Consider the following 18,770-nt stretch of genomic DNA (forward strand, 5'->3'; position numbering starts at 1 on the left):
AAGAAGGACTACTGCTGGACCGGTGAAAAACATTTGCTGCAGTGGGCTTGAATCTCCTTAAAGAGAGCGAGATATCCGCGCCTCAGCCTGAAGAGATTTATTTTCTTCATTTTATTTTCAATTGTAATCTTGTATTTTTGTTATCTTGTAAGTTTTCACTAACAGGTGTCATTCTTTTTAAGGGATTGTTTATTTATTTTATCTTGTTTCAACATTGTATAAAAAAGAGATAAATGTTCCAAACGTAGTAAATTTGATTTTCTCAAGTAAACACCAATTCTATTTTGTTTGATTTTCTTTGTATAAACACCAAATACATTCATTGAATTTTATTTTATTAGGATAGTTAAAATTAAACTAGATTGAACCATGAACATTTCAGGAGCAGAGATACAAGCCTCTCAAATAATATATCTAATATTGTCCCACAAATAATATTAAGAAAGAGTAAAGTATATACACAAATATTTCTTAAACTTAAAATCGTAAATCCGTCTTAAAATATTCTTTTAGGAAATGTTTGATCTCCCTAATATAGAGACCCTACTTCTTATAAAGGTATGTTTATAAACATATGATATGATATGATATGTTAATATTTTCATGTTTATCATATGTGAATTCCATTTTTTCCCTTAAAAACTTTATAATCAACCAAATTATTTCAAAAAAGTTAGAACAAATATAATACACAGTTGTTTGTATTTTGTTTGACCAATGTGCACAAAAAGTCAAATTGTCGGCCCGAAGGCAGCCAACCAGACCACATAATATCGGCGCAGCCATAGCCACGGGTTCCCAAATAATACTACACACCTTCCGCCCACTAACGTTCAAATTAAAATTTGATTTGGTCAATCTAAATTAATAATTATACACCAAATAAATAAACTATTTTAATACCACGTTAAAGAAATAAACTTTTAAGCCTAAGTTAATCACAAAACTAACACAAAATATAAGAATTATTCAAAATCATATAATATAATATAACCTCCATGCCTCTTAATAATCGATAAAAGAATAGATCTTATATCTAACTCAACGCCAAAAATTAGTTCATGAAGCAAAGGTTATTCAAAACTATAAAAAGAAACCATCTTACCCCTAAGCATAGACGTGGAAACTCAACACCTCGTCACACGTTAAAACTAGACATTTGAAGTTTAGACAATATGAAATGAAGGTTGATATTACGTAATCAATGAATTAAAAGGAGTCTAACTTTAATATCATATCGTGATTAAAAAATTAACCTAGGTTAAATACATGCATGAATAAAGTAAAATATTATCATTAATCCAATAACCATAATTACTAATGAGAAAAATACAAGAAAAGAAGCTTCCCTTGCTTACTTTCTTTGATCCAACGGCTCATATCTCATCATATCCAATAAAAATACGCGTCCTCAATTTATACGTTATCTTTTTTATTATTTTTACCTAATAAATTTGAAGATTCAATTAATTTTTTAATTTTTTGAATAAATTGGAATTTTAAATTTCTAAAAATAAACATTGCATGCTTCTGACCGCTTATTTATAGTGGTAATTGGTAACTCCTCACTCTCAACCAACTCTGCAATTTCAATCTTCTACGCTCTAAATTCTCACACACATAAACAACCATTTTGCTAAGAATTATCAAACAAAATCGAAGAAAATGGAATCATCGACGAGCAATTTGATGTTAACGGTGAAATTTCTGTTAATTTCAATCGGAGCAGTTTCTTCAGCCATTGCAATTAAATCCTCTGTTCCGTTGATTTTATATGAATTTCCTACGATTTGGTCCGGTTTGATTTCATGGTTAAAGCCTCCGTACCTCTACATTTTACTCAACGGTATAATCATCATCATCGCCGCTACTTCTCGATCAAATCGTAAGGAACAACAACAATCCGGCGAGCAATCGCGGTCCTTAATTTCTGCCGGAACACCTCCGGTGTACTCAGATTTGGTAACGATTTCCAGATCTAAAATGTCGGAGTATGCGCCGGAACTGGTTGACGAACCGGAGGTGTTTGAGGTTACGCCGTTGATTTCTGCCGGAACGCCTCCGGTGAACTCAGATTTGGTAACGATTTTCAGATCTAAAATGTCGGAGTATGAGCCGGAACTGGTTGATGAACCAGAGGCGTTTGAGGTGATGCCGTTGATTTCTGCCGGAACGCCTCCGGTGAACTCAGATTTGGTAACGATTTTCAGATCTAAAATGTCGGAGTATGAGCCGGAACTGGTTGATGAACCAGAGGCGTTTGAGGTGATGCCGTTGATTTCTGCCGGAACGCCTCCGGTGAACTCAGATTTGGTAACGATTTCCAGATCGGAGATGTGTGAGTATGCGCCGGGACTGGTAGATGAACCGGAAGTGTTTGAGGAGAAGACTGAACCGGTAAATGAACCGCTGGAGGTGGTTGAAGTAAAGTCTATGGTGACTGTAGTGAATGAAGACGAAGGTGAAAATGATGAATTTGTGAGTTCGAATTCGATTTTTACGCCGTTGCCTGAAGTAGAAACGGAGCTAATTCAACGGCTAACGACTGAGAAACCGCTAGTCTCTTCGAGGTTCAGTCATCGGAAACCGCTGATGAGGACGAGTCCTGAAGGTACGAAAAATCTATCAATTTTTTTTTATTACATTACTCCGTTCCGATTGCGCATCCAAATACATAATAAAGTATTTCTATCACATATATTTAAATTAACTTTCGAAAAGATCTTTTCAAATGTTATAAGTTAATTACTTAATATCACTTCCCTTAATTATAGTTGTGACTTGTAAGATCTCATGTACAACTTACGTTTATGATGTAGATAAGTTAATCATAATGTGTTTAGGTTCAAAGTAAAGGATTAAAAACCATACCTAAAATATCTCGATATTTTGAGTTTGTTATCTGAATTATCATATAAACACACATAAACTAAATAGAAGAAATGAATAATTCATATTTTATGTGTGTTTCGAAGTATGTTTTTGATCCGTAACATATAGATATTCAATTGAAATTGATCATAGTATTTAAATAAATATATACGTTTAAAAGGTTGTCAATATATTCGGTCTTATGTTTAATGCTAATTTCGTAAATAATTGAATTTTTCAGGGGTGAAATCACTAAGGGTAGCTAGAGTAAAAAGGCAAGAGACATTAGAGAGTACATGGAAGAAAATAACGGAAGGGCGTCACGTGCCTCTCACGAGGCACCTGAACAAGGTAGACACGTGGCAACATCAGAACCAGAACCAGAACCGGGGAAGTGAATCCCCGGTTCAAAATATAAAAAAAGCACTTGAACCATCACCGAGTCAAGATGAGCTAAACCGGCGAGTTGAAGCATTTATTAAAAAATTCAATGAAGAAATGAGATTACAAAGAGAACAGTCATTACAACAATACATGGAGATGATTAATCGTGGAGTTTAAGTTAATTTAGCAATTTATACTATTTTTTTTATTTGTTAGAAAAGGAAAAAAATTATTTTATTTTTTGTGAATGTGTGTGTATATATAGGGGGGGAAATAGTGCAAATAGGGCTAGAGTTTGTGTATATAGAATTGCAATATATTCTATTATTGAAGAGGGTTAAACTTGAGATAAATGAAAATTCAGTTAGTACATTATTCTCTCAGTCTCAGTTTCAATTTGTTTGTCTAATTTTGACTTGACATGAAATTTAAGAAAGTAATAGAGATTTTTAAATCTTGTGGTCTTGAACTAAAGATATGTAGAATGTATTTAGATGTCTTTTAATTTTGTGGTTTCAAATATGTCACGTGAAAAAAAGAAACTAAAAAGTTTTTGTTAAAGAAAAAAATATTTTAAAAAAATAAGATAAATAAATTAAAATGAAAGAGAGTATGAAATTTCTTGATTTTCAAGTCAAAATTTTTGGCACGCCAAAACACTTGTTTCTTCTCGTGCCAAAAATGTATCAGTGTCAATGAACAATGATTTGTGTGGTTAGTATGAAAATGGAGGGCCATGGTGTAGGGCCCGACCCGACCCGTACTTGGTGATTTCACAAACAAAAAGTCATGTGTTTCATTATGAGACTTCAATAATTATAAATACTCGGACGAGGTTGGTGGCACGTAATAAATCTCTAGATAAAATCAATGAATATTGGTGATGAGATGTGAAATTTAGATCGATGTTACGTATACAAACAAAAATCTAATATTAATAGTTGAAAATAAAAGATAACTACACTGTATAAAATATCAAAACATTTCTAATAACCAACATGATTAGTAATATTGTTTCACCCTTAAGTAGAGGTCTCAGGTTTGAGCCCCAAATATGAAGAAAATCATGTTGGGAACATCACCCCCGATTAGGCCCTACTGTGTTCTAATACTTCTTTATTCTTTCTTTTATTTACCCTTGTTTATTATCATAGTACATACATGACTTTGTTTAATAAAAAAATAAAAAAAAATCTCCTTCAAGAAAAAAATACAGCCAAAAATGTTTTTAAGAAATGGTACTAGGAGAAAAAACAGTAGCCAACCCTTGATCTACTTTTATATAGAGTTTGTCATATGTCATCAATGTCTTGTAATTTGACTTGTAAGTTCCTTTACCTCTTGCAAGAACCTCACCATCTACATCTATAATCCCTTCTTTTGATCCATCATCTAATTGTGTGCCAGGCTCAAGAACAAACGCTTTAACCTGTAATTGTTTTACAATAATCAACAACCTTATTTTTGCGTTCGAATTAATTTTATATAAAACATGCATTTTATCAGTAGTTTCAACACATCACATGCATGGAGTTCTGTTGAGATGATATTAAATTAACTAAAAGAGTTGATGGTAATCATGGTATCAGAGCAAGAAAGAGGTATGTCAGTTCATATCTCATAGTCACACCAAAATCAAACGATACTTCATGAGTTCGGTCCATGAAGAAGAATCAGCACAACACATGAGGGGGGTGTTGAGACAAAATAATTAACTAATCAAATGAAACAACATCGATATATTTCAAAAAGTAACACAAAAAAGAGAGAGTTTGCTTAAGAGACGAGAGCTTGCAAAATGGAAGCTTAAGGATGAAACGATAACTCTACCTTGAAGTACAAGACATGTGGTGATTTTACATGGTCGCCTTTGCTCAACTCGGTCATCAATGATAGCAACGTTAACTTTGGACAGTCCTTTATCACGACCAAGTCCAAGTAACCATCTGAAAACTGCAAAAGTACCAAGGTATAATTTAGGTTTTTCTACAAGTAAAAGATCCAAGTTATGCGCAGGTTCAGGGAAGGGTGGACCACAAGGGTCTATTGTACGTAGTTGTCTTACCCTTCTACAACTCGAGCCATTGACCTTCTAATCGCATGGCTACAACTTTACCAGTTATGTCATGGCTCCGCCTTTCAAGTAAAACATGTACTAATAGGTACCAATTAAGTTATGTTCAAAGTAACAAAAACCAACCTTGGCGTCAGGTGCTGCGAGAGTATCTTCACCTCCCCAAGGTACATTATGAAGCCAAACTGATACAAAAGGCCCCTCAATCTTACGGTTGAAATCCTTCTTCTGCAAAGCAGGACCACAATATCCCTCATGCTGAACGAAACTCGATTTAACTTCACTAATAGTTTCACCTTCCGGGTCAGCTGGTTCTCCAAAAGTTTCATAGCCTGGTGCTGCCACAAATTTTATACATCCATTGTACCTCCTAAGGCGAAATATTCGTTGTATTGCCTGGCCAAATAGTATTGGACTAGAGATTAAGGAGCATAATGATGATGCTTTAGGCAACCCGTGTACTTAAAGTACCCGGTACCACTACCTTAAAGCAGTATGAGCTGTCATGCCATCAAATATGATGATACGAACAAAATCCAATTTGACATTTAGAGGTAAGAGAATAATCACTAAACTCAAAGGAAACAGAATGCGAAACGTACATAATAATCTATTCGAGCACTACCCATCCATCTATACTTCTCAGACTCGATATCAATATCAGCTATAAGTCCTGGAAAACAAGAAATCTTCAGTCAATATAAATATCAGCTATAATTGTCTATTCTGATTCGTTAAGTACTTAATTATAGGACGAACTCAAATCAGTGTCGTTGAAACCACAGGAAAGAATAGAAGATGTAATACCCCAGGCAAGCATCAGCACACTAAAAAACCTATTCTGCCCCTGTGTAATAGTAGCTACATCTAGTGCTTGCTTGTGCCCTGCAAGAAACGAAGCTTCTTAGCCGTAATTGAGAAAGAAAGAGTAATTGAAACTTCACCATGCAGAAACTACAGGTTTTTTTCTTCCAAAAGCCTAGTAATTCTCCACCTCTAATAATAGCAAGTGTTGCATTGGACGCAGTACAAGGAAGACCAACAGCATCTAGAAGAGACTTTGCCATGCCGTTTCCGGTGCCTGTATTAACATTATGACTCACAATTATAAAGAAACTGAAAGGGTTTCTACATACTAAGCTTTTCCTAAAAGTTACTAACCAACGACCATGCAAATCATAATGTAAAAAAATCAACCAAAAGCCAATGATGTCGAAGGCACACATAAACCAAAATCATTAGACACCGAAGTAGCTCTGAGTTCACAAGTTAGAAGCCAAATATCTTCAAACAGTTAAAACTAGTTTACCAAGATTAGACATAATGCGTAGCGAAACTAATACACGTTAGCTTGGTGAATTCCTTTTGTTGGAAGTACAGACCTTGATTAATCGAGAGTTATGTTTTAAACATTGGTGTCCACTGTCTGTGCATTCATGGCATCCAATAATATGTTGAGATATAAATTATGATTCCAAACCTTGATTCTAATATGTTTACTTTTGAAAACTATCACTTAGTACATTAGAAAAAACAATTCACAAATCACGCATCTTATTTTATGTGGTTTCCAATGCATTAGGAACTTGTGACAAATAAAGAAAACCAGGCCTGATCTGAAAAAATGTCGAATTACAGTGACGAGCAATCTTAAAACATGGACCAAACAGTAGTCCATAAAAACTACAAGTGTTTAGGCGATTTTACACTCATTAATTCCACCGATATTTATCCCAGTTTATTTCCCAAACAAATCAGGGAGGTACTTATGTAATATTACGGGGCAAATCTGATTTCATCCAGCTAACCTCTACCAAACAACAGCGTGCATGATGTGATTGACATAACAGCTCGGCTTCCCACCAGTCGCCAGATAAACTAAAACTAGTATGAAACAACAGACTAAAGCTTAAAAATGATCCATTCTCAGCCTCTATATATGATCGATTAGTTGCACCATCATTTTCTCCCTGGAACAGGTTGTGTAGCATCTTACTTATCCTTAAAAGTCCTTGAGGTGAAGGATTGTTTAGTTGACACTAATGTTTTGTTGCTGGAACAAGTTGCATCATGTCTAACTTACCTATCCCTGAATTTTTTTATATTTGCTGACACGTCATGTGTTAAGAGAATGTCTAGCCTACATGTACAGGTAATAGAAATGTGTGGCTGCATGTTGTACCTTTCATTACTTGTCTGAAAATTCTATGTGGTATAAACATGTAAAAAAAGCTAATCAAAACATGCAAAACCAGCTTAGTGTTTATCAAAAAAAAAAAAATAGCAATAGAGGAAAGGAGACAAACCTGCAGGTACTACTCCAAGAGGCATCTTTATTGCAGAATCCCAATCCTCCCTTTCAAGTAGTCCATTAACTACCTACTAAAAGTTGAAAAAAGAGTGTGACCGTGAGGGATCACCTGATATGTTTATCATCCATTCACTACAAAAAAACGTTTGAGCTTAAGCATATCATGCTCATGAAGCAACTACTTTTTCTTTTGTGCATCTCCGTTGTCGGTTTGGATATTAAGTGAAAAACTACATAGTAATGTATATGTGCTTTAACATTGATTGTTTGGTTGCTTTTCCCTATGTTGAAAATCCTATTGGCCTTCTTTAAGAATAATTTTCATCCATGAGATCCTCTTTCATTTTGAACTTGTTAAGAATAACAACAACATACCCAGTGTGATCCACAAGTGGGGTTAGCGGAGAGTAGGATATACGCAGACCTTAATCCTACCTTTCGTGGGGTAGAGAGGTTGTTTCCGTCTCCAATAGAGTATAGACCCTCGGCTTGAAAGAAAGAGAAAATTTTGAAGCATGGTAGCACAAAACCATTTTGAACTTGTAAGAATCTTGAAAATCAATTTGCTTAAACATCCAGTGATACCCTTTCTCTTATATTGATAATAATTTAAAAGGTTCGTGCTTGAGTGTCAATTTTGGAATCACAGTTAATCAATCAATGTCTTGAAAAATATCATCACCGGGAAGGAGCGAGTGTTACATATATCTATGATACTTTCATCTTTCACATCTTTTAGTGGGAATTATATTTTAAATCAAAAAAATATCTATTGAGCTTTATAACTAGAGAGCATAACGCCAATCCACAAACAAGTAAAGCCCTTCCTTCATCAAGTATACAATGACAGAAGCTCTTGAGAAAAATTGTCTAACTATGACTACGCAAACGCAAAAAGACAATAGGCTCGACCAACCAGTAAAAGAACAATAAATAAAAATAGGCAACAAAAACCTACCTCAACCAAAATTCCATCCCCACTGACACAAACAACTCCATCATATCTCAGAATATCCAATGATTTAGCAACTTCCTTTGCATGTAGCTGATATTTAGTTTCTAAGAATAAAAATCATATAACAAACAATAAATAGAAGCAGATTGCAACCTTATTTTTAAAAAAAAAAACCTAGAAGCAGATAGGAAGAAAATTCAACGCTTCTAACCTTGCACTGTATAGTCAATATTTGCATCGTCAAGTAGTGGCTTTACACTATCAATAAAAATCTTTGATGCAGATCTCTTTCCGCCATAAGGATTCACAAACACAAAAAGTCGCTTTGGACGACCTGAAATTCCATAAAGTCACATACCCCATATCCATCATATAAAAGATCCATGAAAGAAAAATAAAATAAAAAATACAAAGGCAGCCATGATAAGGAGAATACTATCAATAGTTATGCTTTTACTAATGTTGAAAGCTACTGAGTCGATCACTTTAAACTATAATCAGAGTGAAGCATGCCTGAAATGTTTCTTTCTTCTGAGAGAAAGCAACTTAGCTAAAGAGATAACGGTATGTTTAAGAACAAAGCAATAATGGAGAATCAGCTTTTCAGCCTCTCTTTTTCAAACATGAATTACGTAATATTTGCTAGTGGGATGTCTCTTATTTCATGTTCAATCACACAATGAGATCAAGCGTTGAAATAGAAGGAAACAAAAACCTCAACTGGAAAAACAGGGAACTTATATAAAAGGGCAGTGCACGAAGCATCCAGCGGACCTGCACGCAGAGGTAGGGAAAGGGCTGCACCACCACTTGCATCTTATAAAAAAAATTAAGGAATTTGATTCAAAAGTCAAAAAGATCTAACTCCAGTTCCCTTGAAATCAATAGTCAATCCTACTTCCAATGATCTCCTTATAACAAACCATTGAACAATAGTCAGACATGGTAATGTCTTCAACTGTCAACCAATGAAACATTAAGTCAAGGGAACTCTAATCCTAGAAATGTCCAGAGCTACTCTGAACTTATATTATCATTTTATGAAAGAATAAATAGGAAATAATCATCCAGTAATTCATACTGTTGTTTTGTTGGAATCAAGGTAAAATTCGCAAATTTGTAATTTAATCATACACCATCTTGATACCGAACCTGTAAACACAATTAATGCTTACAAGTACAAGATAATGATACCATTTCTATTTGTATGCTTTCATATACAAGTATGTATAGAGATTTTGCATATTCTGTCTCTTCATTTGCAATTTAAACAAATTACCGTTGTTCAACGTGCTCATGAGAGTTCTAATTACAACAACATATCAGTATAATTTCACAAGTAAGGTCTGAGGAAGGTAGGATGTACGCAAACCTTACTCATACCTCATGGGACTTGAAATTGTATGTACATAATTCATATAGTAGTTGTTTTCACTAAAGCATACAGAGATGCACTCAGATAGTTTCTAGATTCATTATTCAGTAATAACCAACTAGATATTTACTCATATATATTACATGAGACTTTTACTAGTACTTTTTTCAATTCTATTATCATTTTTAATAAATATAAGCTCATACTTTTACCAAAACCATAGCCATGTTCCTCCATGAATCTAAGCTATATACAATGACAATCCAAAAAAGACATAATTTTTGTATTATATGTGTAGTTAATAACCTCTGTCTGTATACAGAGGACCTACACCCACATGTATTCAAGGTGTCCTAATCAGAAAATTACACTGGGTAATTAAGTAAAAAAAAAATCTTCTATTTATATATATATATACACACACTTTATATTGACTCCCTTTGGTTACTTCATGAATTCAGTCATTTATATTTTGACACACCCCTAATTGAAAATCCTGGCTCCGCCACTATTTGTGACCAAATTCATAGCTTGTTTCAATTAATGGATTTGCAATTAAATATATAAATATTTTATGGATGTTCTAGCAAGGGTTCGTCCAACTCTGCCATACCTGTATAAAAGTTATAAGATTTTAACTTTTTGCATTATTATGGTATTTTAACCTATTATTTACTTTATTCTCGGTCCTTAACAGATTAGGTATATTATGGATAGTCACAATAAAGTTTATTCTGTAGCTCCATTACTCAATAAAGTAGGTTCTCTTTCTAGTGACAAATTATGTTGCAACTACTAAACAATAAATATAAGACCATCATCATATCACCAAGTAGGCGGCCTAATGATCAATGAAAATGGATTGAGAGTCATATTTTTAGGTTCAACCTCTAGTGAAGGTAAAAACATTTACGAGTCGTTTGGTATGCTCGATAAGCATATATAGTCCTAAGAAAGTACTACCTTATCCCTCATTTGCTTAACAAGTTAAAACAATGAAAATGACAAAACTACCCTTGAGTTCCCTCAAACTCTTTTTCTACTCGCTCCATCCCAATTTGTATGATATAGTTTGCTTGAATATAGAGTTCAAGAAATATGAGAAAACTTTGCAATGTTTCAAAATTAGCCTTAAAAAAATATACCTTTATAGATTTTTTGCCAAGTAAGTGGGACCCAACATAGATAAAAATATTGATAGTATCTTTAAATATTTATCAAATAAGGAGATTTTTCTTCTTTTTAGATTCTAAAAAAATGAATCATATAAATAGAAACCGTACTAAATAAGTTGTAGAGTATTTTTTTAAAATAAAATACACAAATGCACATTAGTTTTAATACAACAAATCAAACCCTTAATAAAAAATAATACAGATATAACTTATCACAGCATAATTAATCTCAATATAACCCCTCTTCAAACCAAACGTCTGGAAGTGATTTCTTCGTATTTGTGATGGTGGAAGGTATCCCGCATAATTAGCAGAGATGCAAGCAAAACTAATTCAAAAAGTTATAATAAAAAAATAAAAATAAAGTTACCAAGTGAATCAATGAACTCGTGAAGCTTTTGACTCCAAATTCGAAGAGAATCCTCAGTTAACATCTCCAAATTATAACTCCTCCTCCTCACAGTACCTACAGTGTTCCCGCCGCAGCAAATAATTCCACCGCCGTCGTTCTCCTTAATAGCCCTAATTTTAATTTTCGAACCTTCGACGGTAATCCCGAGAACCTCTTTCTCAATCGACAAGCAATTTTCTCTCCATCGGAGTATTCCTTCCTCCGCCGTGAACGTCACCGCAGTTTCAACTCCGTTAACTCGAACCCGGTCCGATAGAACCGGAGCTGCAGTAATGGGCTTCGTATTACCCATAATTTAGCGTTGATTATTCGCACTCTCTGTTGTTCATGGAAGCTCATTTATATATATATATATAAAACCGGTTTAGGAAAGTTCTCTTTGAATTTATCGCACGATTTTTGTTTGTTTCTTGCACTCTTCTATTTTCCTTGTTTGGAAAGCGGCACAAATTTTTGGATTTTGAGATTCAAATGAATTTATTTTATCATAAATTTTTTTATATTTTTTAATTATTTTAAATTGTTAATTATTGTGATTTATAGTATTTTTTACATAGTTTAAAATATATAAATTTCATTTTAAAAAAAATTGAAGATTTAGCAATTTTTTTATCAAACTTAAATTGTTTAACTCTCGAAAAACGAAAAATATCACATAAATTGGGACACTAAAAGTACTAAATTTAATGGAGATATTTGAATCAGTCATGGTTTCTTTTTTTAGAATCAATATTATAAGAATTTTGACTAATATTTTTAAATTACAATTTATAGTACTTTTCGTATAATTTTTGAATATCTAAATTTTTTTATTAAAATATTAAATTAATGTAATATAATTTAATTTTGAAAATTAGTCAAATTGACTTTTATAAAGCGTAATATGACAATTAAAGAGTTGGCTATGTATTAAACCATACATATAATGATCAATTTGACTTGATGATATCATTATCTTGAGTCGAGCGTGTGTGGAAATAATCTCTTTATGTTGTATGAGATAGAGATAAAGTTTGCATTCACTTTATTTATAGTATGACCCTACATATGTCATTATTTTTTATTTTATTATTTTATTTTGCTTATTATTTCTTCTGTCTTAATTTATGTGAGGTATTTGACTAGATACTAAAATTTAAGAATAAAATGAAAATGTTTAAAATTTATAAAAATAAATTATGCATATTTATGTAAGTATAAATTATTTCATTAAAAATAAAATAACAAAATAAAGTCAAATTATTCTCATATATTAGAGAGAAAAAGAATTCATCATTTTTTAGAATGATATATTGAAATAAAAGTGTTATTTAAGACTATCCTCTTTTACTTACAAGTTAAAGCTTCTCTTTGGATTGCCCGCACAATTTTATTGTTTAATTTCTGTTTTTAGTTATGATATGTTTCGTATTGTATTAAGGTCTCATTAAATTTGAATCGATGCATCATAGAGTTTGTTGATTGGTGAGTGATGACAATATTTAAGTAAGGGTGATTTCTTTTAAAACATATTGGCCAAACTTATATTGGTGTTAGCTGTAACTTTAAATATAATGTTTATTTTGATTATTATCAAAATACTATTATACTTGAGTGTTAATTGTTATGGAATGAAGAAATGTTAACAATTAATTTGATGTGCTTTTGTCTTCTTCTTCTTCTTTTTATCTTGGTCATATTTATTTTTATTATTTTGGTTCCAATTGATGCTTTGATTGAGCGTGAAGTTTAAAATTGATAGAAAAACTTTTTAATTTGTAATTTAAAATAAAATATAAATATTTATGTAGCTATAAATAATCTTATTAAGGATAAAATAGAAAATCCAAAGAAAAAATATGGCTACATATACAAATATGTCTTTTTTAAAAAAATTAAAAAATTATGCGGCTACAGTTTCCTCAATTATTGCTATTCACCTGATTTGTATAATTCACTTGATTTGTATAGATCCAGAATTTGTATAATTTAGTTCCTGATCGTATAAATTCAGAATTTTGTATATGCTTACCCTAGCTATTTGTATACGATTTATGAAAAAACATAATAAATTATCATGTTTGTATATTGGCAAGCGAAATATACAAACGGAGTTCTGAAAAATTCTAAATGTATAAATACAAAATTTGTATATATTAATACTATTTGTATATTTGCCAGCGAAATATACAAACATACAGAAATATACAAACCGTAACCTCCATAGCAAACGGAACTATAGTTATAGAGATCAATTATCAAAACTATAAATCTATTATGTTTGTTATTTCTAAAAAATTCTCTTTAAAAAATACTACATAAATTAAAATAAAAGAAATATTTAAGACCACCCTCTTTTACCTTTATGGGGAAAAAAGTAGGAAAAAGACAAAATAAAATTATTAAATAAAAATAAAGGAAAATAAGGGAGAAAAATAAAGTAACAATTCAATCACACTAAATTAATTATTATAAAACTTTTTATTTTTATGATAAATTTAATAAAATTTAAAATAAATATTTAAATTAATTGATTACAACAAGAAATCACCATCCAAACAAAGTATTAGGAGGTAGATGTTTTTTGCACGATTTGTTGACGTGACTCATGAAGGAATCCTAATTTATGCAAGATATAACATTTAATTAATTTGAGCATATTGCTGTTATTGACTTACTATTACTAGATATCGTGTAATGTATATAAACATATTTAAATGAAGCTAATTGTAATAAACGGAAAAAGGTCATATCTACTTCTAACTCTTGGATTTGACGTAAAGAAACTCTTCATTCACTTGATAATAATAATAATGATGATATATTTAATGTAAATATACAAATAGTATTTGGAGAGGATAAAGTATATATAGACCTTACTTTTATTTGATAAAGATATAGAAAAAACAATATGTTGAGTGACCGAATATATATAACCTATTGCAACTATATTCATCAAAATTATATGCGTTGATACAATTATCAAAGTGAATAAATATAAGCGAGTAACAATTGAACGATAAAAATAAATTGTAATTATCCAAACATATATTACAATCTATTTCATACCACGACATAAAATGTATATCATTTATTATTTTCTCTCTTTAGTAGGTAAGTTATGATATTTCTTCATTCACTTCGGAGAATGAAACATAGTTATTTAAATGTAATAAGTGATTATTTTGTTAAATCAAATACAAAAAAAATATAACTTCAGATATCTTATAAATTTTCTAACTTCAGAAGAATATTACAAATTTATACTATTTTGAGAGTAAAATTCAAAGTTTACTACTTCATGAGTAGAGTTATACTCTTTTTTTTTAGAGTAGAAGTTAAATTTACCACCTTACAAATATATTTCAGAATATTTCTTCTCAATTATTTTATCTTTTCTAAACGTTGTTATGCGAGCCATCTACTTGTGTAAGCTTATCTAATTACATGCTTATCTGATTGTAAGCTTATCAAATCACAAGCTTAACTAATAAATTGGATAATAGACATTCACAATAGAATATATTTATAATATTTTTAATTAGTAAAATCACAAAAAAACGATTTTGGATATTGTAGTAAGTGTATCATTCGAATTGATCAATTTTGCTAGAGTGAAAGAGTAAAAGCACAGAGAATATTGATATTTTATAACTACAAACACCGGAGAACTCTTCAAAAAATAAAAATTAATAAAACAATAAAAAAAATGAGGACATAACTTAGTACCCTTTTTTTTGATAAAATATTACGAAAAATATTTAATAATTAATATTATATGAAATCCTTTTAAGTTCAAGGCGTGTCAAAGACATTATATTGCCTGGTCTTTTTTTTAGGTTTTTCGTGGAATTCGTGTTGGAGCTTTGATTAAATTCAATTCATGTACTGTAGAGCTTATTCGAGAGGCATTCCCAACATGATTTTCTTCATACTTAGAACTCGAACTCGAAACCTTTAGTTAAGGATGGACTGCCGAGCCTATTTGGGAGGCACTCCCAACATGATTTTCTTCATACTTAGAACTTGAATCCGAACCTCTAGTTAAGGGTGGAACAGTTTCACTTGCACCATAACCTATGTTAGTTGCCTAGTCACTTATTACCTTTAGAAATAAACTATGTTTTATTTTTATTTTAGTTTATTATTTGAGTTCCTTCGTGGTTTTTTTTTTGCTTTTTTACCATAAACAATGATTGTGTTTGAGTATCTTCTATCTTTTAATTATAATTAATTTTTATTAATCGAGTTTCTTCATTCTTAATTTCTTTGTTACTATTTTTATCCTAGCTAAATACTGAAGTAATAATAAAAAATTATGATTTTATACATAATCACTCTTCAAGTCGAAAGCATGTTACTTCATCATTTGCCTTTTTGTTTTTAATAAAAGTTATATTTGGTGTAAAGATGTTTCTGACACAAGAAAAATTAAAAATAAGAGAGTAGAACATGGGAGAAATGCAGAGAAGGTTCTTGAAATAAAAACTAGAAAAAAAATTAAGAAAGAGGGCCCCTACTCTCTTTATATGATACGAAAAAAGTGAAATCTACTGATTGATTTTATATCAAAAAAAGATTATATCATGATCGTTTAAGAGATAAATAAATTGTTCAATAATAACAATAACAAATTGAACTTATACGCAATACAAGAATGAATTATTTAGAGAAAAAGAAAAAGATGAGAGGTTGTATTATGATATACTACAAATAAAAATAAATTGTTCGAAAAAAAATTTACGCACTATTTAAGAATGAAATATTACTCATTAATATACTACAATGACTGTATTGTTGTTGATATTTATTGAAATTAAAAGAATTCCTCACTTCTTTCTCTCATTCAAAATCGTATATATGAGACTAAGGGGTAGTTTGGTAGGGAGTATTAGAAGAAAGGGAAAAGGGTTAAAAATGCCCTTAACGTATCCCAAATGGTTCAAAAATGCCCTCCTTCCATCTTTTGGTTTAAAAAATGCCCTCAACGTTTTCTTAAGGTTTAAAATTGCCCTTTTTTGACAGCCGGCTGACATGGCAAATGTGACATAGATATTCTTTACCCATTTCAAAATATATGACCCACTTAATCTAAAAACCCATTTCGAAAAAATTTGACCCGATCGTTTTTGGGTCTTTTGTTTCCATTAGCTCTAGTTCTCTTCTTTCTTCTCCTTCAATTCATATGTTTTCCATTCTCTAGGTAATTGCAGGAAGAAAAAGATGGAGAAACTACATCAAGATTTGTCATTCTCAAAAACAAGAAAAGAAGAATTAGCTGTGCATATGGAACAGAAGAAATTGAATCTTCCACCTTTAATATTTGCAGACAGGGACGAATTGTGCAGATGACACACCCAAGTTTCCAAATATCGGAAGTACTGTTTATCGTGCTCCGTATGCTTGTGTCTCATCTGTAGAGGACCCTTGTACCAGAAACTTGGAGTTTGCTAAAGCACTCCCATCTAGCTCAGACATAGGATCAACAGTTAAAGAAATTGGCAAAGCTCATGCACCTGATATTCACACTGTTATAGTAGATAACAATCCAGAAGCTGCAGAAAGGACTCAAGTGAAGGAATCACCAAAAGGTTTTAAACGCCTCCTGAGGTTTGGAAAGAAGAACCACACCTCTGGAGGAGCAGAATCAAATGGTGCAAGCATGAATAGCATGAAGCAGGATGATAGTGCCACAAATGCTCCCTTGCCTAGTGAAGGTAACGATCTTTAAGATCTCTTAATTTGATAGCCGTAGTGGAAAACATCGATTGACACATTTCCTTTTTACATTATAAAGATGTTCTTATCCAAAAATATAACATTAGTTTTCTTATTCCAAAAATGAAGTTTATGACCAGCTATCATTTGAGCCTGCAGCCAGGCAGGGATGGTGTCTTTGCTTGGTTTTGGTCTTAGACACCAAATTCTTAAATTAGCACTGCGTGTTACTTTTTGCCAAATAGGGAGCATCAAAATCAGAGAACAAGAGGACAAGTAAAATAAGATGTACAAAGAGAAGAAAACGAGTTTAATAGAGAACTGTTTGTGATTGGAAAGGAGTGGTGTAGGGGTAGGGGATTAGTACTATTGGGTTGTCAGTTGAGAAGAATGGGGGAAGCAGTTCTTGGCTGGCATGTCTTTCAACATCATGCACAGTTTTGGGAAGATTTCTTTGATGTGTATGTACTCTAGATGACTCAATGGACAACTTTGATTTAATCCTGAATGCTTAGCTCTAATCCCATCTGCACAATTGAAATTCATGTGTTGAAGTGTGTGACCGTCTTATCTAAAGGTTTAAGCTGTAAGAGAGAGCACACTTTTACATACTTTTATTATATTCTCAACACGCCGCCTCACGTATGGAATCCACAATAATTTGTTCTCCCGTGTTGCTCGTCAATATCTATAAACTGACCTTATACCTTGTCTCTTCCAGTTTTCACTTTGAAGAATTTGATCTCCCAAGATGAAACCCCAACTGCTGGCAATGTTTCACAGAAGTGTAAGATTTCATGTTATCTGCAAGTTTTACATGTTTATTATTTATATTGATGAATGAGGAACTGAGGTGTTTACACTTGCATACAGCTCGCCTCTCTTTGTTATCTCCCTTTCGAAGCAAGACTAGCGAGAAAAGGTGACAGCATTCAGTATCAAGATTATTCAAGTGCTCCTCTGGTTGTCAGCTGGAGGTGTGATTAGTCACACAGCTGTTTATGACTTCCCAAAACAGTTCCTTTCGTAAATTTAGTTACTGTAAAGATGTGTTGTGTTAAGATGAGAAATGTATATACTTTCGACTCTATGTCAACTTTCAATGTACTCTACAGTTTGGATTTGATAGTAGGTGTTTTGCAGTGAAATTTTTGGAAGTTCCTATTGTATATTTACTGCTTCAAAGTATCAAAACTCTACTGTCATTCATTTAGAATTTTCTTTGACCATCCATAGAAAAATGCATTTAATTGTCCTCATTGACTGAGCTCTTGAAAATTTTAGTCTTCAAAGTATTGTTCGTATTGTAAATACTGCACTTTTAGAGCTTGACAGGCAATCAAGATTTGTACATTCTCAACCAACGATAACAGAAAACAAAAACAAATGTGATGATATAAGAAGCAATGCAGTTTTTTTCAAATTCTCACATTCGACAAGCTGAGAAATCTCTGTTCCATACACAATGCATATAGGTTCTTTCTGTAAACACCTAGATTTAACAAAAGACATATAA

General features: G+C 32.0%; 3 protein-coding genes across 4 annotated transcripts; 2 read left to right on the top strand and 1 right to left on the bottom strand.

Annotated features, from left to right (window-relative positions):
- Nucleotides 1-1,548: 1,548 nt before the first annotated feature.
- Nucleotides 1,549-3,638, top strand: LOC102580825 (uncharacterized). The gene is made up of 2 exons (XM_006343201.2): nt 1,549-2,611; nt 3,113-3,638. Exons 1-2 carry the CDS (start codon nt 1,666-1,668, stop codon nt 3,430-3,432), a joined length of 1,266 nt encoding a protein of 421 aa, XP_006343263.1. The 5' UTR covers nt 1,549-1,665; the 3' UTR covers nt 3,433-3,638.
- A 600-nt stretch (nt 3,639-4,238) lies between these two features.
- Nucleotides 4,239-11,893, bottom strand: LOC102581165 (sphingosine kinase 2-like). 2 transcript variants are annotated; one of them, XM_006343202.2, is made up of 10 exons: nt 11,516-11,893; nt 8,807-8,929; nt 8,599-8,699; nt 7,636-7,708; nt 6,324-6,410; nt 6,137-6,214; nt 5,932-6,002; nt 5,456-5,725; nt 5,086-5,208; nt 4,239-4,684 (listed from the first exon to the last, which is right to left on the bottom strand). In XM_006343202.2, exons 1-10 carry the CDS (start codon nt 11,847-11,849, stop codon nt 4,484-4,486), a joined length of 1,461 nt encoding a protein of 486 aa, XP_006343264.1. In that variant the 5' UTR covers nt 11,850-11,893; the 3' UTR covers nt 4,239-4,483. The 2 variants fall into 2 exon arrangements, with proteins under 2 accessions (XP_006343264.1, XP_006343265.1); XM_006343203.2 differs by lacking the exons at nt 8,807-8,929; nt 11,516-11,893 and having other exon boundaries at nt 7,636-7,711; nt 8,599-8,679.
- Nucleotides 11,894-16,321: 4,428 nt separating this feature from the next.
- On the top strand, nt 16,322-18,425 carry LOC102599565 (uncharacterized). Its single transcript, XM_006343338.2, has 4 exons — nt 16,322-16,327; nt 16,866-17,253; nt 17,976-18,041; nt 18,128-18,425. The coding sequence occupies exons 1-4, from the start codon at nt 16,322-16,324 to the stop codon at nt 18,178-18,180; spliced, it is 513 nt and encodes a 170-aa protein (XP_006343400.1). The 3' UTR covers nt 18,181-18,425.
- Nucleotides 18,426-18,770: the final 345 nt, after the last annotated feature.

The sequence above is a fragment of the Solanum tuberosum genome, unplaced genomic scaffold (genome assembly GCF_000226075.1).
Source record: "Solanum tuberosum cultivar DM 1-3 516 R44 unplaced genomic scaffold, SolTub_3.0 scf00039, whole genome shotgun sequence".
Taxonomy (NCBI): domain Eukaryota; kingdom Viridiplantae; phylum Streptophyta; class Magnoliopsida; order Solanales; family Solanaceae; genus Solanum; species Solanum tuberosum.

Bases quoted from the DNA above. Each gene is read 5' to 3' on its own strand.
- LOC102580825 (XM_006343201.2), top strand. From the start codon at position 1,666: ATGGAATCATCGACGAGCAATTTGATGTTAACGGTGAAATTTCTGTTA. The intron at 2,612-3,112 runs GTACGAAAAATC...TGAATTTTTCAG, and splicing joins GATGAGGACGAGTCCTGAAG to GGGTGAAATCACTAAGGGTA.
- LOC102581165 (XM_006343202.2), bottom strand. From the start codon at position 11,849: ATGGGTAATACGAAGCCCATTACTGCAGCTCCGGTTCTATCGGACCGG. The intron at 7,709-8,598 runs GTAGGTTTTTGT...AACTTTTAGTAG, and splicing joins GGGATGGAATTTTGGTTGAG to GTAGTTAATGGACTACTTGA. The intron at 5,209-5,455 runs GTTGGTTTTTGT...GTACTTTTGCAG, and splicing joins TCGCAGCACCTGACGCCAAG to TTTTCAGATGGTTACTTGGA.
- LOC102599565 (XM_006343338.2), top strand. The intron at 17,254-17,975 runs GTAACGATCTTT...TGTCTCTTCCAG, and splicing joins TGCTCCCTTGCCTAGTGAAG to TTTTCACTTTGAAGAATTTG. The intron at 18,042-18,127 runs GTAAGATTTCAT...ACTTGCATACAG, and splicing joins TGGCAATGTTTCACAGAAGT to CTCGCCTCTCTTTGTTATCT.